The 23,113-nt window shown below is 45.6% G+C and overlaps 5 protein-coding genes across 5 annotated transcripts; 3 read left to right on the forward strand and 2 right to left on the reverse strand.

Moving 5' to 3' along the window:
- Window positions 1-269: 269 nt before the first annotated feature.
- On the forward strand, window positions 270-2,024 carry avpi1 (arginine vasopressin induced 1). The gene is made up of 4 exons (XM_086142885.1): window positions 270-288; window positions 368-395; window positions 962-1,328; window positions 1,865-2,024. Exons 3-4 carry the CDS (start codon window positions 964-966, stop codon window positions 2,022-2,024), a joined length of 525 nt encoding a protein of 174 aa, XP_085999011.1. The 5' UTR covers window positions 270-288; window positions 368-395; window positions 962-963.
- A 145-nt stretch (window positions 2,025-2,169) lies between these two features.
- On the reverse strand, window positions 2,170-9,230 carry pi4k2a (phosphatidylinositol 4-kinase type 2 alpha). Its single transcript, XM_086142882.1, has 9 exons — window positions 8,168-9,230; window positions 6,062-6,262; window positions 5,851-5,982; window positions 5,557-5,710; window positions 4,598-4,659; window positions 4,354-4,453; window positions 4,118-4,251; window positions 3,967-4,026; window positions 2,170-3,879 (listed from the first exon to the last, which is right to left on the reverse strand). The coding sequence occupies exons 1-9, from the start codon at window positions 8,504-8,506 to the stop codon at window positions 3,718-3,720; spliced, it is 1,344 nt and encodes a 447-aa protein (XP_085999008.1). The 5' UTR covers window positions 8,507-9,230; the 3' UTR covers window positions 2,170-3,717.
- Window positions 9,231-10,035: 805 nt separating this feature from the next.
- Window positions 10,036-13,140, forward strand: pgam1b (phosphoglycerate mutase 1b). Its single transcript, XM_086142884.1, has 4 exons — window positions 10,036-10,493; window positions 11,561-11,835; window positions 11,945-12,125; window positions 12,584-13,140. Exons 1-4 carry the CDS (start codon window positions 10,355-10,357, stop codon window positions 12,751-12,753), a joined length of 765 nt encoding a protein of 254 aa, XP_085999010.1. The 5' UTR covers window positions 10,036-10,354; the 3' UTR covers window positions 12,754-13,140.
- Window positions 13,141-14,303: 1,163 nt separating this feature from the next.
- exosc1 (exosome component 1) lies at window positions 14,304-18,309 on the forward strand. The gene is made up of 8 exons (XM_086142667.1): window positions 14,304-14,354; window positions 15,591-15,706; window positions 15,857-15,931; window positions 16,961-17,049; window positions 17,131-17,164; window positions 17,237-17,287; window positions 17,457-17,541; window positions 17,620-18,309. Exons 1-8 carry the CDS (start codon window positions 14,327-14,329, stop codon window positions 17,724-17,726), a joined length of 585 nt encoding a protein of 194 aa, XP_085998793.1. The 5' UTR covers window positions 14,304-14,326; the 3' UTR covers window positions 17,727-18,309.
- Window positions 18,310-18,423: 114 nt separating this feature from the next.
- On the reverse strand, window positions 18,424-22,959 carry knop1 (lysine-rich nucleolar protein 1). Its single transcript, XM_086142666.1, has 7 exons — window positions 22,911-22,959; window positions 22,204-22,269; window positions 21,555-21,628; window positions 19,848-21,408; window positions 19,661-19,720; window positions 19,460-19,573; window positions 18,424-19,259 (listed from the first exon to the last, which is right to left on the reverse strand). The coding sequence occupies exons 4-7, from the start codon at window positions 21,387-21,389 to the stop codon at window positions 18,945-18,947; spliced, it is 2,031 nt and encodes a 676-aa protein (XP_085998792.1). The 5' UTR covers window positions 21,390-21,408; window positions 21,555-21,628; window positions 22,204-22,269; window positions 22,911-22,959; the 3' UTR covers window positions 18,424-18,944.
- Between the last annotated feature and the right edge of the window lie 154 nt (window positions 22,960-23,113).

The raw sequence follows: 23,113 nt of genomic DNA on the forward strand, positions 1-23,113 counted from the left end.
ATAGAAAAATGACATATACCATGATAGAATATTGTTGCATCTCCATCTTGTTTCTCTTTAAAACCTGCAGTGTTCGAGAGCTTGTTTGTTTGTTTGTTTATTTGTTTGTTTGAGACGGGATAGTATTTGCTGCAGCCAGAAAGTGAGGTCACCACCCTCGCTGATTCGGTCCTGAGGCCTCAGGCGTCTGTCAGAAGTGGGTCGGGATGGTATTAGCAGGGTGCAGGTCTGGAAAGTGGTTCAGTAACTAGGTTGTCTGTCTGTGGGACGCCACGACGACCGCGGGCGGTAAGAATTTCTCCGTTCTTAGATTGCAGAATGAGTTTGACTTTTCTTCTGACGTTATTTTTCTGCTTTTGTCATTCAGGAAAAATTATGCATAATATCACCTGCAGGTTAGTTTAGATGTACAAAAGAGACTGTGCTGTTGTTCCCAGTTACTGGGATGTTTTAAAAGGAGGTTAACATCCGTCGCCTGTCTGTCAAAGACTCCTTCGGGATAAATCTACAAAATCTACAAAAACTGTAAGCAAAGCAAGCGACTGTTTTGAAGTGAAAAGCACCCAATTATATTGGATGCTGAATTTTCCCTAATTCATATTAAAAGAACTCTAGAAACTACTTAGGAAATTTTAAAAATTTGTCAATGAAAACAAAATAGTTCTTGAAATATTACTCTTAATGTTTGGAGACATTATTCCTGATCAAAATAAATCTTTTTGAAAAAATATCTGAGAATAGAAAAAAAAAAGACCATAAACATGCAAAGAAAAAACAGATTTTAAAGGCATTATTACTAAAATGATCAATTATTCCCATTCCTGTTCTTGCAGCACTGCATGTTTAGTTTCAATCTAATATTAATCTGTTTGTTTTAATGTTAATGTTTCATGTTCACCTGCAGGCTGAACGCTCCCCGTCATGCATTATCTTTTTTTCCCCCCATTTCTCCACCTTTAAGTCATGACTGAGGCCCCGGGTTCCACGTCGGCGCAGGAGGGCCTGCCGGTGGCGTTGAAACCGTCACATCTGTGCAAAAGGAAGTCAGGACGCTCCAATATCTTTGCCGGCGTGGATCTGTCCCAGCTGTACAGACTGTTCAGGGCGGCAGGAGACAGGGACGCTCAGCGCCGGGCCAAGCTGGCGTTGCAAGGGGGGGACGAGGACGCCGCTGCCGGGGGGACGGAGCAGGAGGCCGGGGAGGGACGGGACGAGGCGGCGCTGGCCCGAGCCTTGGTGGGGCTGCGGGTCCGAGCCAGGACCAAGGGCGGCGTCAGGGCGGGGGGACACGGAGGGCGCAGGCGGCTCGGAGCGTCGGGGTCTCCCAGGCGAGTAAAAACAGAGTTTGCAAGACTTTTAAAAGTCAAATGTAATAGATTACTTCAACTGAAAAGATCAGCTCCCAGTCCAGACTCCCTTTGGACGCCGGCCTCCTCATGTGCTGTGCAAATTGTCATGTGCCTGGTAAACGTAGCATGACCTCACAAGACAGGCGCCCTGTGTGCGCACACACACACACACACACACACACACACACACACACACACACGTCGTTCTTTTGACATTTCAAGCCGAGACTAAACTGGATTTGTGGGATGAGCAGCAAAGTAGCACAAGATTGTGAAGGGATGGTGTGAGTCCGATGGGCTCACACCGCCATGAAATGCCTCTCTGAATGGATATGAAATAAATGAATAAATACATTTAGGGAAAAAGGGCAGTTGCAACTTCCTGTTGTGCAGCGGGTAAATAAATGAAACCCTTCATTTCTGAAGTGGGGCGACTCCGGCTGGGCCCCCACACACTTCGCTCCTCCTGGGTTTTATTTGACGTTAAGGTGAAGTCACCTCTTTTTATTTTCCAGGTTCGCCGAGCCCTCGCCCGGCTCCACGTCTGAGGAGGAATCCGAGGAGGAGGAGGAGGCCTCGGCGAACCCGCGTCCCTGCAAACCCTCCCCTCCGAGAGCAAGACAGCAGGAGGTCGCCAGAGACTCTGAACGCTACCTGCACCACATCCTCCACTAAAAACACAAGGACGGCGTGAAGCGGCGGGAGCTTCATTGCAAAAGCGCTGTCTCCTTCGAGCGGATGTGGTACTTTCCCCTGTCTGCAACGTCCACGTGCCGCGTTAGAGGGGTCAAAATGACCAGAACATCATGTGATCTGTGAGATTTAGTCTTAAGCGGCGTAGTCACTTTGGGTCTTTATCCTCGCAAGGGCTTCCAAGATGCTGAAATGAAAAAAAAAAAAAAACTAATACCAACAAATGAGATTAATTTCTGGGCTCACTGATGTTTCATGCTGCTATAAATAACCCCATATTCATGCTAGCTTCACTACAAAACAGTCTCGACGAGAATGAGAGGGTGAATGATTGGGACGCCTCTGTATGATTGACAGCTGACATGTCCGGGTTAAGCTCCGCCTCTCTGCACACATAAATAAAACAAATCACTTTGTGTTCCCCAGATACAAGGTTTATGAAAAACCAAAATAAAGAGCAATAGTTAATATACGATTTTAAAAAGGTGAATTTGATTATAGCGTTTATTTTTTTTGGTCTGTAAACCTTCAAACGTGACCTGCTGCCGCCAGTAAACATCACTTCTTACTCCTTTTCCTCGTTATTCGTCCGCGCGACGACTCGCGCTCGTGCATCCACAGACACGCAACGTATTTGTATTAACAGAGTATGTTTTTTTTTTTTATTATTATAATCTATCATTAAATATTACATACAAATTATACAGTGCATTGTCACAATACATTTCATGTCTGTTCAGCACAGCAGAGAGTTATTTAACTTAGTTCGACTGCATGAGTCACCAGATTACCGGGGAAATTACCAGCTGTCAATCAATCACTCAATCAAGCCGCCTCCTGTGGGTGGATCTTCACCGGTACTTCGCAGGCGCTGTTCTGAGACGAAAATGAAAAAAATAAAGGAAGAAAAAAAAAAACAGGTTTGCTGTATGGGAACAAACCACTTGTTTCTCAAAAAATGAAAAAAAAAAAAAAAAAAAAAAAAAAAAAAAAAGGGTCTGCTTTCCAAAAATCAGCCTGGATGACATGCAGATTATAATCTGAGTAAACTGTTAAGGGGGAAGTGAGACCGGTGGCTGGGACCGGACACACACCGAGCATCAGAGCGTCAAGTTCCTTAATCATCGGGACGCACTTGCAAAAAGAACACTTGTTTGTTAAAAAAAAAAAAAAAAAAAAAAAGGGGGGGGGGGTTGATCCTCACAGTTGTGGCGCCGCTGCTCGCTGAAGATGGATTTAAAAAAAAAAAAAAAAAAAAAGGCAGAGAGGTACAATGTGAAGAGACCCGAAAAGGAATGCGGCACACCTTCCCCCTGAGAAGGAAGCGTGAGGGGTTTTCCAACGGGCATGCACGTGTGTGTGTGTGTGTGTGTGTGTGTGTGTGTGTGTGTGTGTGTGTGAGGAGGGGGGGAGGTGAGTGCAGGTCAACAGTCTCATTGAAATCCCCCTCTTTCGCAGGAAGGTAGGGCATTTCTCCACGAGTTTTCATCTGCCGGCCGTAGGTTCTCCCCTCTCCCAATGGAGCTGGCTGACAAAGACTGGTCTTGGGAGCGGAAGACGCCGACGGTATCTTATTTTTTTTCTGTTCTTTTCCTCCCCCCCCCATGCCGAGAAGGAAAAAGCTGCATTCTCTTGCCACCGGTGCACTTCTCACACTGGCCCCGCCGCTGCTCTTCTACCACCAGGTGAAGAAAGGTCTCCTGCTCTGGAAACTCTGTGTGTACGACTCACTGTTGGCCCTCTGCGGCGCCCGGGCCGTTTCCACGATCACTGGCGGCATCTGGACCAGCTGGAGCGGTGTTTTGCCGTCCTTCAGGGCCTGACACAGGTTCAGGATCTTAGAATTTAAAAAAAAAAAAAAAAGGAGGTATGAATAAGTTGGATAAATACACATGACAACGTCGATGTGAGCGAAACGGCTCACCTGCCCTCTCATCACCGCGACCTGTTTGTGAAACTGTCCTCGGTCGAAACCCGGGTCTTTCTGCGGGTTGTGGGACAAGACAGGTTTTTTAAAAATATATAAATCTTTGCATCTGGTGAGGGGTCGAATGACAAGGCGGCGCCGTTGAAACCTTGAATAGCTCGTAGAGGTCCTCTTCGAGATCTTTGATGAAGTTGGGGTCGGAGAGTTTGGGCAGAACCAGCTCTCTGATTTCCTGGGAAAAAGGGACTTTCGCCTGGGAGAGCCACGCCCAGTAGAACGGGTCTGGTGATTGGACAATGAACGGTAATGAGCAACTTATATGTATTTCAAGCTAAAAGGGGGAAGAAACATATAAGACTAAAAATAAAAGTTTCTGGTGCTTACAGGCTCTCCAGGAGTCGGGATGCTTGAGGGGGAAGGCCAGCCCGTTGTCTATGGCCGCCAGCTTGATGATGGGATCCTTAACTACCACCCAGTCTGTGTCCTGCGGGGCCCCCGGGTCCGGGTGCAGAAAAGCAATTCAATTTTGTTCATCGAATGAAAAACACTAAACGAGGTTAAGCGGTGGAAACACGAAGGGCTTAGCGCTTAAAAAACAGGATCAGACCGCTTGTGTTCGTGCACGTACCCTGTTGCCCACAGGGTCCATGGGGCAGTCATACTTCAGGAGCCAGTTGTCGTTTCCTCTGTCTGAAAAACGAAACACAAAAAAAAAAATCCAAAGTGAATTGAAAAGTGAAAGTGAAGAAAGAAAGTATGACAGCTTGATGGCATTTTAGTTTTTCTTCCCTCACCAAACCATTCTGGACAGATGAAGCCCCGCCCACTAAGGGTACCCATTTTGTGTTTTTAGCTCTGTTAGCCGTTAGCTCATGTAGCCTAGCCACTGGCTCTGCCCGCAGAACATACGAGGTGATTCGGCTGCCGCTCCGCCAAGAGGATGACCCTCTGTTTCTTCAGATAGGCAGATTCTGGCAAGAATTTTCCTCTAACAACCCAAAAAGCAGCAGCTCTAAGTGTAAGTTAGCTCCCTGTAGACTGTTCGTGCTCCGCCTGGCCAGGAGATGAACATTCATTTTCATGCACCAAATTATTTTTTTGTCTGGTATTTGGTTCAGCTTAGATTCCGTGGAGGTGAAAAAGACGTCGGACAATCGATCTGTGTCGCCTCAACAACTTTGACATCACGAAAATCTAAGAACACATTCGACATTTGACACCGCTAGCACTTTGCCCATTAGCTAAGCTAGCCGAACACACACACACCTAGCGCTACCACCCTCCATATTTTGACTCCATGACAGCAGTCAAGGGCGCTCAGGTCGTCGCTGGCAACAGCGTCGTGTGTTTCTCAGAGGGAATGATAGCCTAGTTAGCTAAGCTAGCAGGTGTTGTTAAACAGCAGGGGGCGCTGTTTCCTTGTATCACCACATGAACGCTGCTGCAGAATGTGGCAGTGAGGCACCAGTGTAATTGCTCGATATAACCTTTTTCCTAATTACAAGTGTTGAAAATTTAGGATATTGTTGTTTAACTTCAGAAATTAAGCTTTTTTAAAAAAAAAAAAACAACTCTGCAACAACGTGCCTGTGTTCCTGATAATGTAATCGAGCACGACGAGACGCTCGAACTGCAGCTGGAGCTGGCGGTTGGTGTTCTCTGGCAGGGGCTCGGCCTCGAACCTCCGCAGCCAGAAGTCTGCGTCCTTGTATCCGTCGACGAAGAGCTGGAAGGAGCCGACCTGCGGGATGGGAGGGGAAGGAGGGGAGCGGCGCTGATGGATCTCGGATTACACCGTTACAAGCTGGCGTCTCTCAAATGTGGAGGAGGACAAATCCAATATTGATTTGCAGAAATTGGACACGGTGACGGAAGTCTTACCTTCGGTGGAAGTCCAATCCTGTGGAAGCGCTGGCCCACCTTTGGTACCTTCTCCAGGGCCAGCCTTTTCCCTCTGGACTTGACCCTGTCGATGGCACTGTAGTTGAAGGTTTCACTTGCCAAGTAGACCACCTGGAGGGGAGGAGAGGATTAGCAAGGGAGATCCTTCTCGGACGACCGCCGCACATCTTCTGACCACCCCCTCCTGTACCTTGGTCCTCGGGACGATGTTGAGCTCAAGTTTCTGGTCGACCAGGCTGGCCCCGGCCTCGGAGAGGTAGCCCTGGTTCAGGACCAGGCAGTCGCGGCCGAAGCAGCAAGGACAGCACAGTTTCTGGAGCCACTTGGTCCACTTGGGGTTGAGCTGACCGTACGGCTCTTCGTTCTTCGGTTTGAACACGCCGATGATCTTCTGTTGAGGGGGTCATGGGGGGGGAAAAAAAAGAAGAAAAAGCGTCAGGAAATGTGGAAAATGAGGAGTTTGGACACAATCGGAGCAGGAACGCAGCAACATATTCAATCCAAAAAATGTTTCAAAGCAATGTTATTGAAAGGTTATGCTGAGAGAAGTGGTGAAGAGTAACTGAAATGAGTGAATTGTCTCCATGGCCACTGTGCTGTGTAAATGCTCAATATCTAAAAATTCTCGAAAGCCGGCTGATGATGTGTTCCCTGAAAAAAACACAGACGTGGTGTCACGCTTTTAGCAGAAAATCAGTATTTCCTCGGATGAAATTAAAAAAACGAGCGCAGTGGGTGTCATATGCTTTGCGGAGCTTAAAATCCCTCTCGTGGTTAAAATTGCAGTCTAGAGTAATAGGAACGTGTGGGCATGCGGCGTAACGCCTGTGTGTCACACACACACACAGATTACAACACAAAACTTGGACATAGAAGCGAGTTATATCCTCACAGAGTAACCACATGACTACTAAGCACACTAAGTAAAGAAACTGGAGAAGTAGTGGTGGGGGTTGGGGTGGAGGGAACCGATCATTAGATAAAAAACTTCACACACACTTTGCCTGTAACATATATCTTTTTTCTTTGAGCCTGAAACTATTGCATTTTGAATCGATCCAAATGCAACAAGTGACATATGTGAGGATCTGCAGAGATGCTGTTTAAGTCACTCAGTTTCCCATTTCCAGGTTCACCTCAGCAGCGCTAGTCATAGCTAAGTGCTTTGTTGGCTGACATGTGGAGTTCATAAATGGAGCCCATTTATGAACTCCCTTTTGTCTTAACTGTTAAACACTTGGAAAAAATATCCACACATAGACACAAAACGTAATTGCAAAGGCTGTGACAGATCAGCACGTCTTCTCTGTATCTTCTGCTTAGATTAGGGACTTTGGGACTTTGGTCTCCTTGTTGGAGCAGAGCTCCAGAGAAAGAGCTACATGAAGCTACGACGCTACCTGTCTAGGAGAAGGTTTTATGGGGATGTTTCCTGTTGGTGATATAAATGTGACTGCCACTCAAAGATCTAGGTTATTGATAACAGAGTGCAGCCATTACTGGGGAAAAAAAGAGCACATCAATGAAGTTGCTGATATTCTGCATGCATGAATACACAAGTCCTGTCACCAAACTCTATTACCCTACAAGATGCACAATGTCTCCGCTGCTGATATATCATTAGTAAATAAATGTGTGAGTGGAAACAATTTCCAAAACTAAAAGTACTGAAAAGTTTGCAACAACCTGCTGCATCGGTAGTCATTTATACATCGGAGAAGTCCTGAGGTTACTTCACGGCAAATGGATGCAAATTGGGAGGGTTTTCACCGGGAGCCGTGATCTCGCCCTTTAGGCCCAGAGTATCAACTTTCTCACCTCCTGATCTCCAGATTAGATATGTTGAAATCCACTCAGCACGTGGGATCTATTTAGAAACAATCACTATTCCCCAGCAATCGGCCAGATCGGTTCTAATAAAAACCATGATTTGGTTTGTAATCTTTTTTATTTTTCCCATCAGGGGCATCATTCCGACACTAATTTCATTTGACACTTGTGTTTTCTGTCTGTCAAATCAATCTGGCAGAAAGTTGAACGTCGTTTAAGCAGGATGCAAATCTAAATTGTATGAGGTTACGATTATTTTGAATGAGGGTGTGCAAGGCGTTTGTGCGTCTCTTGTCTAAATCTCGAGTGATTTGCCAAGTCATCACAGGTTACTTGGGAAAGGCCGAGTGCCACAAGTGTGGCGGCTGGTTTCACAACGGTTCTCATCTGTTGCAGTAAAATACTTTTAAAAGATAAACCCGTAGACATAGGAAACCAGATGTGAGTTGGCAGCTCTTCCTCTTACCCCCTGAGAGTCTTTGACAAAGTAGCTTCCACTGGATCCTTGGTAGATCCTCTCCGGGTAGATCCCATCCTCGATGGCTCGCTCGGCCTTCCGGATGATCTCCCTGAACTCTGGGTCCTCCGGGAACTCGTTCCTGTGCGGCTCCCGCGGTGAGTTTCCGCGGTCCCTGTCCAGGAGCGGTTGCCTTTCCCGGCTGCGCCCGGGACTGCCGGCCGGGATGCGCACCACGGAGCCCGGCGTGCTTCCAAATGCGCCCCGCGGACTGGTGGGCTCCGTGGGACAGTAGCTGAAATCGCCAGAGTCCCGTAGCGGAGAGACAAGCGGACTCGTCTCGTCCATGATGTTCGAGGCGTTTACGTTAAACTCGTGGCGACGGAACGGACACAAAAAAAACAAAAACGGAAAAAAAGGAAAAGGGGGAAGAAAGAGGGACGGTTGTTGTGTTGGCTAAACCTGACGCAGGCTAACAGGGAAATACACACACAGTCAAGCAAAATCAGATGACTGTCAGCTTCCGGAAAAAGGCGGGACATAACGAACAGTGTTTTGATCATCAACCAATCAGCGATCATGTACTTCCAGAGATGCTGATTATCTCCAACGGTGATTGGATAGAATGATTTCCGCTAACGGAAGACACGTGAGCGTGCAGCGGTTTATACAATTAATTAACTCAAAATTAAACGAAAGGCGTCTGAAGAATCCAGTTTAATTGTTGATGTATGACCGAAAACAACAAGAAATCGGGAAACCAGAAAGATCGGAAAGAAAAGTAGTCTTTGTCGAAACTTGATACCTCCGACCTTTCGAAAGTTGTGACGTCACACAGGAGGTGCGTGACGTCACGCCCAAGTTACAATCCTCCAGACGGTCAAAGCCTCTCGTTGGTTGTTGCGTTTCCTCCCTAACACGGTGTTTGGGGCTTATTTTCATATAATAAGACCGACTAGTTTGGTATCAATGTGTTACTTCGAGTGTTCAGCCACTATTCAAACCAATATTGATGTATGAGGCCTGCTGGATCCTGAAGTTTAGTCTGCGAGGCTATGGTAAATAGACCGCCACTGATATTTATGACCGCAGGTTTTCTGCCAAACATCATCCCAAATGAATGAATCATCCCAAAGAGGGATTTGCATGAACTCGGACGGCTCACTTGGCCTCCTTGTGGGTAAAGCCGAGAAATGCATTATACCAATCAAAATATTCACTGCAGGATTATATCATTTCAAAATAAATGAGTAAAGAAAACATGAATGTTGATAAAATATTTTTTATTCCAATTCCCCCCCTCATAATCAATTCCCAAACTAATAATCATCAAAAAAATGCTGTAATATTAATTTTGTACAGACATAAAGCTTGGTTTAAAGATTGGTTTGTTTGAAAAATTAGTTTTATAGTAACCTATAGTAAGTTCTTAAATACAGGACCTATAAACTATAGTAAGAATATTAAAGATAAATAAGAATATAGTAGTCTGGGATTATTCCTTATTAAATGTATTGCCTTTTGGGGACAAATAAAGTTTTTTTTCTATTATCAAATACACTGTAACGGATCATATGTTTAAAAAAAAAACAGAAATTTAAAACCTATAGTAAGAATATTAAAAATAAATAAGAATGTAGTAAGAAGTAAGGGGTTATTCCTTGTTAAAAAAATGTGAATGACATGTACTCACCCTTATTTTGTTAATAATAATCTCGATTATATTTGTTATTTTTCATCTGTTTGTCGTCGCCCATCTGAGACGAATTTCAATGAAATACAAATATTCCTCTTCTGTTGCCATGACAACGTGAGCGACTAATTCCTGTCGCAAAGCATCGTGTGTTGACGCACGAGCCCCGGGATGCGAACGTGCCCCTCGGCGCATCCCCCTGCCTCCCTCCTCCTCGCGCGCCTCAACTCGCCCTCCGATTGGCTGAGAGGAGCCTCAAAAAGAGCTAGCTCAGTGTTCTGGACGTTTCTGGCGGATTACCCCGGCTAGCCGTTCCGGAACGCCGACCTCCCCCACCGGTACCGACCCTCCAACCCTCCGACCCTCCGAATTTCCGGACCTCCGGCGTCCTGCTCCAGCTGCTGCGTGTCCGCCTGCGCCGAGTCGAGGCGAAGTCGCAGACCATCCCGTCGCCACCGAGGAGGAGTGACTTCGCGCAGAGTTTGCGGAAATACGACGCGGGGATGGCCGCTTACAAGCTAGTTCTGATCCGCCACGGGGAGAGCTGCTGGAACCAGGAGAACCGCTTCTGCGGCTGGTACGACGCCGACCTGAGTGATACCGGCGAGCAGGAGGCGCGGCGGGGAGGACAAGCCCTGAAAGGTACCGGTTTACCGTCACCGGGCGTTTTCACGGTCGTAAGCCGCCGTAAGGCTTCGCTTACGCAACTCGGCCGGATAGCGGAACAGGTAGTCGGCCCACTGCGACACCGCACCGTGGAGGGCCCCACTACTGCAACCCACTGCGAAGACAGTGTAAAACATCTATTTTTTTGTTTAAAAACAATATAAAAATACACACAAATATTTCAATATCCCTTTAGAGAAATATATCCCCAATATATGTATTTTAATAATACTCTTGAATCTTGAAGTGAGGCCTAATAGCTTCAGATTCTCTATTAATACAACTAGAATTCAGCTTTTTTAGTGAAGATAAAAAAGCATTGTCATTCAGATCTACAGGACTGTCTCAGAAAATTAGAATATTGTGATAAAGTTCTTTATCTTCTGTAATGCAACTACCAAAACAAAAATGTCATACATTCTGGATTCATTACAAATCAACTGAAATATTGCAAGCCTTTTTATTATTTTAAAATTGCTGATTATAGCTTACATCTTAAGAAAACTCAAAAATCCTATCTCAAAATATTAGAATATCATGAATAAGTAACTGTTTTTTTTAAATTGCATCATAGAAGACAAAGAACTTTATCACAATATTCTAATTTTCTGAGACAGTCCTGTATTTAAGAACTGATAGGCGGATGATGAATTGCATATGGAGACATGAAGCCAGCACTATATCTACAACCCCTGGCTGTGGATTCACCTGCTCAGACTGCAGCAGACAGTGTGGATCAAGGATTGGACCCTATAGCCACAGCAAGACTCACAAGTAGCAGAGGCAGGATTGTTCTCATCCGATACGTTGGACCACCAAGGGATGTAGGAACCGTGCCTGAGGCTTAATGCATATCCCCCTCCCTATGTAGCCCAAGCACGGCTAGCGTGACCTTAAACAAATCAGTGGGCAAACCCTGCAGAGCGCTTCACATGCCACGTGCGCTGTCTCTGACTCAGCAAAATGGAACTTGTCAAAGAAAACATCTTTGTTGTCACTAGAAACACCTATATATTCACCACCCACTTCTCCTTGTCCTGCAGATGCTGGTTATGAATTCGATATCTGCTACACCTCTGTGCTGAAGAGGGCCATTCGCACTCTGTGGCATGTCCTGGATGGCATCGACCAGATGTGGCTGCCCGTCCACCGGACCTGGCGCCTCAACGAGCGCCACTATGGCGGCCTGACCGGGCTGAACAAGGCCGAGACCGCAGCCAAGCACGGGGAGGCTCAGGTCAAGATCTGGAGGCGATCATTCGACATCCCCCCACCGCCTATGGATGAGGGCCACGACTTCTACCAGACCATCAGCAAGGTGACTCTTTCAGGAAGTGGAGAATCCCTGCCTGGTTCTGTGTCTAACTGGAAACAAATCTTCCATCTTAACCATTTAGTAACCTTTTGGAGTATCTCTTCCCGTGCAGGACCGGCGTTACGCCGACCTGACGGAGGACCAGCTTCCCACCTGCGAGAGCCTCAAGGACACCATTGCCCGGGCGCTGCCCTTCTGGAACGATGAGATTGTCCCGCAGATCATGGAGGGAAAGCGAGTGCTGATTGCCGCCCACGGCAACAGTCTCCGAGGCATCGTCAAGCATCTTGAGGGTAATAGCCTGGTTCTTCTTGTCAATCTATAGAAGTATTTCATTATTCAACAACCAAAACAACAAATTAGCTATCTCTACAACTGATACCAAAGAATTATTATGCCAAGTAACAGCCTCAGTAGTCCTGTTGTAGAACAACTATTTAAAACTGGTTTACTATTTCAATCTCATTGATGCCTAAGTCTACTGGAGTGATACCTTATATCTTAATGAAACACCCTGCATTTGACCAAATTTGCACATGAAACTACATTTTTTAACTCCGTTCAATACACATTATATTAAGCTTGTGCTGCCAAACATAATCCATAAAGCCTTTGGCCCTGAGGAGGTCAAGAGAAATTAATGAATTCACATATTAATGGCACCCGAGCCGATCTTTCCGTGTGCACCCATTGGTCCAAACATGCAAAGTAGCGTCTTGTATGGTTTGTTCGCCTGTCCGTCACTTCCCAGGTATGTCTGAAGAGGCCATCATGGAGCTGAACCTGCCCACGGGGATCCCCATCGTGTACGAGCTGGACAAAAACCTGAAGCCCTTGGGGCCCATGCAGTTTCTGGGAGACGAGGAGACGGTCCAGAAGGCCATGGCTGCCGTGGCCGCTCAGGGCAAAGCCAAGAAATGAGACCTGGGTGTGCTGAAGTAGCGCTCAGTCATGCACTGTTTAGCTTTCAAGTCAAAGATTAGGTCACTTGTGTCATCAAACTTGGAAACACACAATGTGCACTTTACTTTACTGATACCCAGTTCATAGGTGTATAGTTTTTGGGTTTTATCAAACAGTCTGTAGAGAGAAGATTGCAACTATGATTACTTTTGCACCAACAAAAAAATACAAATCGTGGACCAGTAAATTTCAGAGCAGTCTTAGTCAAACCCTGCAAAGTTCCCTTAAGTGTTCCTCTTCCCCATCCTGGTAGCTGAGGTCAGTGGGTAGGAGAACCTCTTACACTGAATACTGCTTGCTGTGGAGTCAAGAGTAAAACAAAGAATAACATGCTATGATGGATAACATGACTCTTGTTTTTTATTTGTTTTCTTTTTAATTTCAGTAAGAGACCCCTTCTCATCAGTATATCTGTTGTATCATGCAGAAAATTAGCGTCACAACAAACTCATTTTTGAATACTTGTTTCTTTTTCCTTTCCCACTGGCATCATGTAAATATACCAATAATATGGTATATTTATTTATATATACATATTATAATGTTCAACAAAATTAAAGAGAAATTGCTGTCACCAAGTCATTAATACAACACTGTAGAGCCACAAAACTTGAACAGATGCTTCAACTCAGCAATTTTGATGATGGATGTTTCCTCGTCCTCAAAAGCAAAGTTGGCATTTGATGCTAATTTCAGTATTTCAGAATGTGCAAAATTAAATTTAGTTTACCAAATTAATCACCCTAATCCTGAGTCTCCATCTTCTGGTGTGTTTGGAAACAATACATGTAAAAGAAGAAGAAATGTTCAATTAAATTAAGAGTAATCACTGGAGAGAAATTCACTTACCACACTGAAGCTGAAGCAGCGTCGCTGCCCATTCATATTTAAAAAAAAATGTGAAAAACTAGGTGTGGATTTCGCACAGTTCAATTTATCTTTAAGTCTCCTATTAATCACAGATTAATGACTCACTAATGGTAAATGTAACAGCAGAAAACAACAAATTGAAACATGAAGCGCACTGGATCACCCCTTAAAAAACACATATCTGCTCGGATATAAACGCCTTGTAAGGCATAATACATATTTAAAATGGCGACTTAAAGCTGATAAGAAGTTGTACGAATCATAACGTTCGTCATGTTATGACTAACGATCAAGTCCTCGTTAGTCCTTCCGTTACCATGACGACAACGATCGTCACTTGAAGACAATCAACATTTTTGGGGAAAAAAAAAGCAATACTGGATTAATTAATTCCACTGGTGTGATTTTTACCTGGCTATTGTAAAAATAAAATTACCGAATTTAGTTGTTTAAATTAGTTTTATCGACGCATGCGCGGATATCACACACAACCTGGCAACGCGGAGGCTCGGAACCCCACGTGCCCGAATCACGCAAACGGCGGAAGTGGGCGCGCCAAGCCCCGCCTCCTCATCCGGCGCGGCGCGCCGTCCACCAATCAGAACTCACCTTGAATCCAGATCACAGCCAATCGGTGAGCGAGTTGCTCTTCCTCGCGAACATGTCGCCCATGAAGCTGTGTGTTCCAGGTGAGTCCCCCCCACGTATGTTTTCTGAAATCCACGCGGGAATTCCGTTGCTGCTGAAGACTCCGTCATGTCTTAACTTCCCTCCGAAAGTCGCCGATTTGCCTTAAGAGTCTTAACTTCAACGCAGAACATAGTGGTTTTCCACTTGGTGTTTGCGTGGGGGGATCCTCGTGGACACGCTGCGTACTCATGCTCTCCCCTTCCAAGAGATTCACGTTTTACCTCGCGTTGCTTGTTTTTGTTTTCCTCTGCTTCTGCTTGCTTTCAGTACGAAAATAGTGCTAAGTGGTTTTTTTTTCAGGCGTGGGCGTGGGTTGTTTACTTTAACTTCCTTGGGCAGGGCCGCGGCATTCCTTTCACACCTGTTGCCTGTGCGATCAGTGATAGTAGTTACGTTCTACGCTACACGGGCGTGTCACCATTGGAATGTGGCTAGGTGTGTGTTTGTGTGATGGTTTAAACCAGCGGTTCTTAACCTTGTTGGAGGTACTGAACCCCACCAGTTTCATATGCGTATTAACCAAATCCCTTTCCCCTATTTATTGGAAAAATAAAACAGTATAGATAATAAAAAAATTAAATGTTTTTTTCAAATTCAAGACAGAGGTATATGATTTATTGGTGCACACAATGAACCGTGCATCAGCATCACTGTGTTCAAAGAATAAAACCAGCAAAACATGATTTTCACACTAAAACAAAACCATAATTACGAATAAGAAGGAATAAGGAAGTGTTCCCTTAGTTTTGCCCGTGTTAGACTAGAATTGCTCAACTTGGCATTGCAAATGGTGCCGTTCGGACGCAGACTCCCATCACATTCTGTTATACATGTGAATCTATATAGTGCACATTCGTCCGACGATTTCCTTTTTTTTGTGCAACATAATTAGTAGGAAGGGATTATTATGTTAGGAAAAAAAACACTCAACACACCAACATGACAGTCCCAAGTTGACTACTGAACGCACCAAAATCACTGCAGCACAGTTGGTCAAGCTCTGTATTGTGATCACCTCCAGCCAAGCGGGTTGTGTCTTGACCTCCCCTGAACCTGAAACTGACTCAACCAACCCCGGTTAAGAACCACCGATTTAAACCTCCTTAAATTAGAATTGAGTTATTTAAAAAATGTGATTAGTCAGCAGGGAATACAAAAAAACAGTACAGCTTGTTTTGACCCACTCACACAAAAACACTGACCTCCCACTCCCACGTTCATCTTTCTGCCCACAGGGGACAAACTGTGCAGCACAGATGATTGCAACCCCGGGACGGGGGTCTACTTACGGCACGGCTACATCTACTCTTCGCTAGCGGGCTATGTTCTGAGGAAGAACGAAGGGGAGGAGGTGAGGAGGAGGGAGATGTGGGAGGGCAAAGGTCGTGCAATGTTTTGGATTCCTGCCACGGCTGAAAAGCGGTGTTTTGTTTAAGCGTCGGAAAAGAAAGAAAAAGACACGATTCTGACAAGTAATCCCGATGTGTCCCTGGAATTCCAGTTACCGGTGATCTCCGTTGTGAGGGAGACGGAAACCCAGCTGCTTCCGGACGTGGGAGCGATTGTTACCTGTAAGGTAGGATGGATATATATATATTTTTAACATCTATTTAAGATAAACTTTATTGATCCCCATAGGGCGGGCCACATTTCTTATTTAATTTTCATGCCCCTGTCCAAATTGAACAAAATGAAACTTGCAATTTAAATTTTTACCTGTAAGGTAGGATGGATATATATATATTCTTAACATCTATTTAAGATAAACCTTATTGATCCCCATAGGGCGGGCCACATTTCTTATTTAATTTTCATGCCCCTGTCCAAATTGAACAAAATGAAAATTGCAATTTAAATTTTTTAGCATTTTATTTAACCCTTAAAATTATTAATGATCGTATAAATGTACGGACGTTATTTGTATGTAATCATCCATACGAAATTAAACAAAAGGGAAAAAATAAAGAGTTTCTAAATTCAAAATTAATTGAAAATACATATTAAAATATTCAAAGAAAATAGTTTGTCGGCCCGGATAAAACACCAAAACCCATGGGGCGTAATATGCCCAGGTCTGCCACAGGAGAAAGTCTTTTGTCACAACAGCGTAACAGTTATAAGTGTTGATAAATATGAGAGGCAATTATAAAATAGCAAAAGAAAAAAAAAATCCACAAATAAATAGACAGCAGAGCGAAAAACAGCAACACCATCAAGGATGGACAACAGAATGGGGGGGCAGTAAGGGTGAAAATAGAGAACCAAAACTAAACGACAACATAAACAGAGTGACCAAAGCAATGACAAGAATAAAATAAACAAACAAAAATAGGCAGGATGCGAGTGGGCTGAGACAAACAAGGAGAAAAAAAAAGACAAGTGTTAGGGCATGACAGGTGAATGGATGAGGGAGTGAGGCTGCGCTGGCACAGATGCACCTCCAGAGTTGTGTCCCGTCCAGATTGCTGTTATACAGTCCTGATGGTGGACACAAAGGAGTGTCTAAAGCGTTCAAATCTATAAAAAAGATTTTAAATCTTTACTTAAGGTTAAAAGTCACCAACATGTTCAGGAATGAGAACCGCTTTTGTCTTTGTCTTGTCAGGTGACCAGCATCAACCCCAGGTTCGCCAAGGTCCACATCCTCTACGTGGGCTCCACGCCGCTGAAGGACCGCTTCCGGGGAACCATCAGGTAAGCAGCCGTCGCGGCTACCGCTCCCAAACCGTTATCGTCGCGTGGGCTTTTTGCTAAGGCTGCGTCTCTACTCCGCAGGAAAGAAGATGTGCGGGCGACCGAGAAGGACAAGGTGGGTTTGAGATTTTAGTTTGTTAAATTTTGGCCCCGCCGAGCTTGCGCTCAGTTTCTCTCGTCGCCACAGGTGGAGACGTACAAGAGCTTCCGACCGGGAGACATCGTCCTTGCTAAAGTGGTATCCTTTGTCACCCGTAGTGACTCCTTAAAACGTCAGGGTTAAGGGCTCAATCACAGGGCGACACATAGAGACATCTACACGCTCACCTACGAATCAGTGTGTTTTTAATATTTTATAACCTGTCGTGTCGGCAAACGCTGTTGAAGCTTTAACGCCGCGGCGTCAGATCTCCCTTGGCGACGTGCAGTCCAACTACCTGCTGACCACCGCAGAGAACGAGCTGGGCGTGGTGGTCGCCCACAGCGAAGCAGGTAACTCGACGGTCGCTCCGGCTGAATTGGATTTGAGTCTCACGCCTCCGCCAACTCCACGTGCCGTCCGTTAACCAGGTGCACAGATGGTTCCCATCAGCTGGTGTGAGATGCAGTGTCCCCAAACTCACGCCAAGGAGTTCCGGAAAGTTGCACGGGTGCAGCCGGAGTTCCTGCAGGCGTGACGGAGCCTCCGCGCGGCATCCCTTACAAATACTCCGCCCATCAGCAGGGGGTCAACAGGCGGCCCGGGACACTTCCTGTGTTTGTTTTTCCCACTCGTCTCCTCATGGTCTCGTTTTCGAAGCTTTTCCTCTTCGCATTCCACCACAGCCGGCGTCACAAACCCCCAGACGCCCGTTTGGGGAGGAGGGGCTTGCAGCTGCCGAGCTGCGACAGTAGCTGCATGTGGTCCGCAATGGGGGGGGGGTTCGGGATTTGGAGCAGACTTGCTGCTCGGCGCTAACCTGCATGAAAACTGCAAGCGTTTTTCTTGGTTTTAAACAAAAAAAAGTTGCAGAAGCAGTTTATTCGGACCAATTTTCTCAGTGAAACAGATGAAGGCCATGGAGGGGTGGTGGTGCTCGGAGCCACAATGAAAACAAGCAGCTTTCGCGCACGCACACACACACAGCACTGAAGTACAATGATGAAAAGCGCCTTCTTTTTTTTTTTTTTACCCAAATGAATCTATGAAATGAAGAGTTCCAGGCCTTTCCTCATGTTACTTTTGTGAAACAGTGAAATAAAGTTAGAATGAAAAAGGAATTGTTATGCAAGTTTCCTGCTTTTGTTCATTTCTTTTTAATTCAGAGCTAACGCATCTCGGCGGAGGGAGCGCCCTCTTTAACCTTGCCACTGGAAGGCTTTTGTTTTTTGTACAGACCCCTCACTCTTATAGCCATGTGACAATTTTGTCAACTCTGAATTTTTTGTATATATATAAAAAAAGAAAAAAATGCACCTTTTCCACAATTTAAGTTCTCCATACAAAACATGAAACAATAACTTTCCAATAAAATGCACAAATGTCACAAGATATAAGACCAATGCCCACTAAATATCATCTGGTGGCTTTCAGACTTGAGTTTTCACTCGCTGTCACATTTGAAAACCGCAGCAGTCCCTAAATATATAGTTGGAAGTCTCCGTGCACGCGCCATGGAAATAAAAGAAATGAGGTAAAATCAACTTAAAAAACACTGAGTGACACTTTGAACAGAAAAACATTTTGAGTGCATTTTTAGCAAAAACCATCCGTGTACATGAAAGTGACACCGTTCAGTCTGTCCTTGAGACTCAAGCGCCTAAAACCAGAACTGCTCTTTGTGCAAAGTAAGTATTTTCACAGCGTGGATTCTCTGGTGTGTCTGTTTGAGCGGCACACACACACACACACACACTTAGTCGTCGAAGCGAACTGACCTACATGCGTCGACGTCGATGAAAAACTTCTTATTGGTGGCCGAGGTGAAGCCAAGTCCCGCCCCCCTCTTGTTGACGTCCATTCGCCGCGCCTGTGCGCTCTCAAACTCTCCCATGAGCCTTTGCTGCAACTGCTGCTGCTTGTCCTTCCCCAGGGCCATGTTCGCCGCCCCGGCCCCCGCCGCCGCCGCCGCCACCTGCGGGGAGCCCGTTTTGAAGCCTCCCATCAACCTGAGGAACTTGTGCTGCCGCTCGGAGGAGTCGAACTGGGCCGTGCCCCACTGGCCGAACCCCTGCGGGCGACAGAGCGACGGCTTCGTTAACAAACATTTATTACTTTTCAACAGCTGATTTTTATGCACCGGTGCAATTAGCCATGCAACAATGTTGTATTCCAGGGCCTGGGGTTTATTAGCATGTAATACTTAAACCCTCTGCCCGCAAATACTATTCTGACTGTTTAATTGACGGGCGGATTGTTCAACTTTCTGACCGCAGAAGGATCCCGATGATGGTATTCCACATCCGGTTCCAAACTGTCAGCACTGGATGAGGGCTGAGGCTGGGAGGCTACGTCGATCTCCCACTGCAAAGCTTGTCTTCTCTCCTGCGACGACAGATTCCATCAAACCCGACCCGCGGTGGGGAAAACAGATACGTAAGAGGACTGACGGGTAAGGAGAGAACCGCCCACCTGGTTGATGACCACTTCGTCTAAGTTTCCCGCCTTCTCCGACAGGAAGATCACGTCCCCCTGGAACACAAAGGAACCCAGCAGAGTTCCGCACAAGGTGGTTATAAAATAAAACAAATATATACATTTCTGTGGTATTTGGATATTTAGAAATAAAACACCTTTCAGGTTCTAAAGGGAGACTCACCTGCTGTTCCTCAGCCTCCTTTTTAATTATTTTCTCGCTGGACTCTTCCTTCGTCGTCTCTGGCCTTTTCGCCTTCGCTCCCGTCTTGACACGAGCGTTCTCGGTGGCAGCCTCGGCCGGGAGCGACGTCTTGCGTTTGTTTTTTTTCCTCGCGGCTCCGTTCCCGCTCTCTTCTTTGTCACCGTCTTCTCCGCTAACAGGCGACTGCACCTCCGCCTCTGAGTTGGCCTTTTTCTTCTTCTTCTTCTCCATCTTCTCTTTCTTCACCTCCTCAGCCTCGTCTGCTGCGTCGACCTCTGGCGTCTCTCTCCTCTTTCCCTTCTTTCCCGTTTTCTTGACCCCGGCCTCCTCTTCCGGAGTGACAAGCTCACTTTTCCCAACCTTTTTCTTTTTCTTTGCTTTCCTGTTCACATGCTCCTCCTCCTCCTCCTCCTCTTCTTCTTCTTCTTCCTCCTCCTCACCACCTGCAGCCTCAGATTGATTTCTGCCACGCAGCGTGTTTTTCCTTTTCTTTTTTCCCGCGAGTGTTTTCTCTTGGGGGTCGTCTCCTTCGGCCGTAGCAAGGACGGCAGGCTCGGGTTTTTTCTTCTTCTTCTTCTTCACTTCCACTTCCACAGCCGGCTTGGTTTTCTTCTTTTTCACTTTCACCTCTGCTGCCAAATCCTCGTCCGGCTTGGTTTTCTTCTTCTTTTTGGCCTTAACCTCCTCATCCCCCTCTTGCTCCGGTGTTTCAGACGCGTCGCTGTTCTCCGCTGTTCTCAACTTCTTCTTCTTTTTCAACTTCACCTCCTCATCCCTCTCACAGTTTGGAGAATCTGACACATCACCGTTATCTGCTGCCTTAATCTTTTTCTTTTTTACCTCCACCTCTACATTCCTCGCTCTCTTTAGTGTTTCTGATGCGTCACTATTCTCCGCCGCCTTAATCTTCTTCTTCCTCTTCACCTTCACCTCCTCATCCCTCTCTTCTGTCAGTGTTTTTGACGCTACGTCATTCTCAGCCGCGTTCCTCTTCTTCTTTTTGGCAGCGCCGTTCTCTGTGTTTGCAACGGAGCTCTTGCGCTTTAGCTTCTTGGATTTCTGTGGCGCTTCCATCCCCTCTCTCTCCTCACTTCCAGTTTCCGTCCCCGTGGCCGCCTTCTTCCTCACCTTTGTCTTCTCTTTCTGTCCATTTTCTTCGTTAACCGAGTCCCGCTCAGTCTCCGCTTGACTCCCGTTATCTGTCGACTGTTTCTTCTTCTTCTTCTTCTTCCGGACGCCGCTGTCATCTCCATCCGTCTCATCGCAACCGACAGTCTCACTTAAACCCTCGGGGTCGACCTTCTTCCTCTTCTTTAGCTTCACGGGTTTTTCAACGCATTCGTCTGAAGGCTCCCCTTCTTCGGCCACCGCTTCACCTTTCTTGACTTTCTTCTTCCCCTTTTTGGGAATTGCAGCAGTCCCGTCACCATTGGCGATTTCGGACGAAGGCGTCTTTCTCGTCTTGGGCTTCAATTTCTTTGTTTCCAGCTTCTCGTCATCGGTCTTCATTTCGAACTTCATCTCTGGCTCTGCCCTGTGTCTGGGGACATAAACACAAGCGCAATAGCAACAAATATTAAATGAGGCATCGTTTTTTGTGCAGGATGAAATTAAGTGAAACTAGAGAGTTCTGGAGTAAAATGTGTGTTTGTACGTGCATACTATGAGCATGGAACTGTGAACAACCTGACCAGCTGTCTGGCCGACCGCTTGGGGAGCGACTCCTGATCGATGTCTCTCTGCAGAGCTCGTCGCTTCACCTGCAGGGAAGATCGTGCATGTGAATCAAAACACAAAACAATCACATTTTCCTCCATTTTTTTATTCAGGGATCTAATTATGACGTAAAGGATGCTACCGCCGAATGGGCCCCCAAATAACTGAGACACTCAACATCTAAAATTAATTTTAGTGTTTTGCATTAAAAAAAACATGAATGGAATTTATATTTAAAGGTCAAATCAATAACATCATGTCAAAATCTGACTTTGGGGGGCGGGGGGGAAAGGACCACCTGTTTCTTCCTTAGTCTTGATGTAAAGGTCAGCAGTCTTTTCCTTTAAAACAAGTTACTCCACAGGTATCATCAGTTTTCTGACAAAGCGAAAATATCGAGGCCCGAACACAGACATAAAAATGATCCGAACACAGTCGGTGGATTATTAATCCGTGGGATAAATTGTGCTCAGTCAAATTCATCAACTTAAACCAAAGTGATATTAAATATATATTCTGTGGCTGATGGCAAAGACCTTTGCATTACTTCCGGAGCATTTCTATGGTCTCTATCGAATGGCATCAATAAAACAAGGTATTTTACGTTCAGTAACAATACCTTGTCAATGGCAATCGCTCCCGTCCACGCTGCAGGCTTTTTCGAAGTAACGTGCTCGGAGTCTGTCTGAAACAAAAAGATACAAGATGCATTATTTTGCAGGCTTTTCGTAGCCTACTTTTGTGAACTTCCCGACAGCATGTTAATGGCGTGTCTCGTCCGCTCAGCAGCTAAGCTATTCTTTTCTACCATAACAGCTGATCATAGAAAATAAAAAGAGACACACTCGCTGCGACTACAAACGTGTTAGATGAGGAATTTACCGGTAAAGCAGAATGCAGTGGGAGTTTGCAGAGTTTATTCATTTTCATGAATCATGCAAGCTACAGAATAGATCGGCGACAAAATCGAGGCGAAGAAAACAGACCGACGGGCAACTGCGCCACCCTTTTGCTTCTCGCTTACTCTTACTTTTTAAAAATGTCATATATTGAACTTTTTTGCTAAGTCTATGATACATAAAGTATCACGTGTCGTCTCGCTTCGTTTACCTTCCTGGCCCGGAAGTAGTTTTTACCTTTTCCTGTTAGCAACGCTTGGGCCGAGTGAACCTAGCAACGCGCGCACAGCGGCTCATTAGCAAACTAGCATAACTACGGGGTTAAAACGGTAAGTTGTTGGTTTAAATTCGGTCTTAGTCGTGTTAAAGACTTTTTTTTTCTCAGGATTTTTGCCCCACAGAAAAAAAAATCTAAAACATACTCGACCTCATGTTGTTGTGATGAAGACTTTGGCTTCACTGTGTAAAGTAATGTTTCGCTGTATCACCAACCGGAACCGGAGGCTGAAACCGGAAGTAGGTATTCTAGATTTCATGGTATCGGCCTTCAAAATAAAAGTATCAGAATCCTGCCATGACCACTATCTGGATGTTTCTATATACAAAAAGGGCAATTTTTATTAATTCATT

The sequence above is a fragment of the Fistularia commersonii genome, chromosome 35, assembly GCF_037954325.1.
Source record: "Fistularia commersonii isolate RoL2024-O1a breed Wild chromosome 35, RoL_Fcom_v1.0, whole genome shotgun sequence".
Taxonomy (NCBI): Eukaryota; Metazoa; Chordata; class Actinopteri; order Syngnathiformes; family Fistulariidae; genus Fistularia; species Fistularia commersonii.

Bases quoted from the DNA above. Each gene is read 5' to 3' on its own strand.
- knop1 (XM_086142666.1), bottom strand. From the start codon at position 21,389: ATGAAGTTCGAAATGAAGACCGATGACGAGAAGCTGGAAACAAAGAAA. The intron at 19,721-19,847 runs GTGAGTCTCCCT...TTTGTGTTCCAG, and splicing joins AGGAGGCTGAGGAACAGCAG to GGGGACGTGATCTTCCTGTC. The intron at 19,260-19,459 runs GTCAGAAAGTTG...TGTCGCCCGCAG, and splicing joins ATCATCGGGATCCTTCTGCG to GGGTTCGGCCAGTGGGGCAC.
- pgam1b (XM_086142884.1), top strand. From the start codon at position 10,355: ATGGCCGCTTACAAGCTAGTTCTGATCCGCCACGGGGAGAGCTGCTGG. The intron at 10,494-11,560 runs GTACCGGTTTAC...CTTGTCCTGCAG, and splicing joins GGGAGGACAAGCCCTGAAAG to ATGCTGGTTATGAATTCGAT. The intron at 11,836-11,944 runs GTGACTCTTTCA...CTTCCCGTGCAG, and splicing joins TCTACCAGACCATCAGCAAG to GACCGGCGTTACGCCGACCT.
- exosc1 (XM_086142667.1), top strand. From the start codon at position 14,327: ATGTCGCCCATGAAGCTGTGTGTTCCAG. The intron at 14,355-15,590 runs GTGAGTCCCCCC...TTCTGCCCACAG, and splicing joins CATGAAGCTGTGTGTTCCAG to GGGACAAACTGTGCAGCACA. The intron at 15,707-15,856 runs GTGAGGAGGAGG...CTGGAATTCCAG, and splicing joins GGAAGAACGAAGGGGAGGAG to TTACCGGTGATCTCCGTTGT.
- avpi1 (XM_086142885.1), top strand. From the start codon at position 964: ATGACTGAGGCCCCGGGTTCCACGTCGGCGCAGGAGGGCCTGCCGGTG. The intron at 1,329-1,864 runs GCGAGTAAAAAC...TTTATTTTCCAG, and splicing joins GGAGCGTCGGGGTCTCCCAG to GTTCGCCGAGCCCTCGCCCG.
- pi4k2a (XM_086142882.1), bottom strand. From the start codon at position 8,506: ATGGACGAGACGAGTCCGCTTGTCTCTCCGCTACGGGACTCTGGCGAT. The intron at 4,454-4,597 runs GTACGTGCACGA...GGGGCCCCGCAG, and splicing joins TGGACCCTGTGGGCAACAGG to GACACAGACTGGGTGGTAGT. The intron at 3,880-3,966 runs GTGAGCCGTTTC...TTAAATTCTAAG, and splicing joins TCGCGGTGATGAGAGGGCAG to ATCCTGAACCTGTGTCAGGC.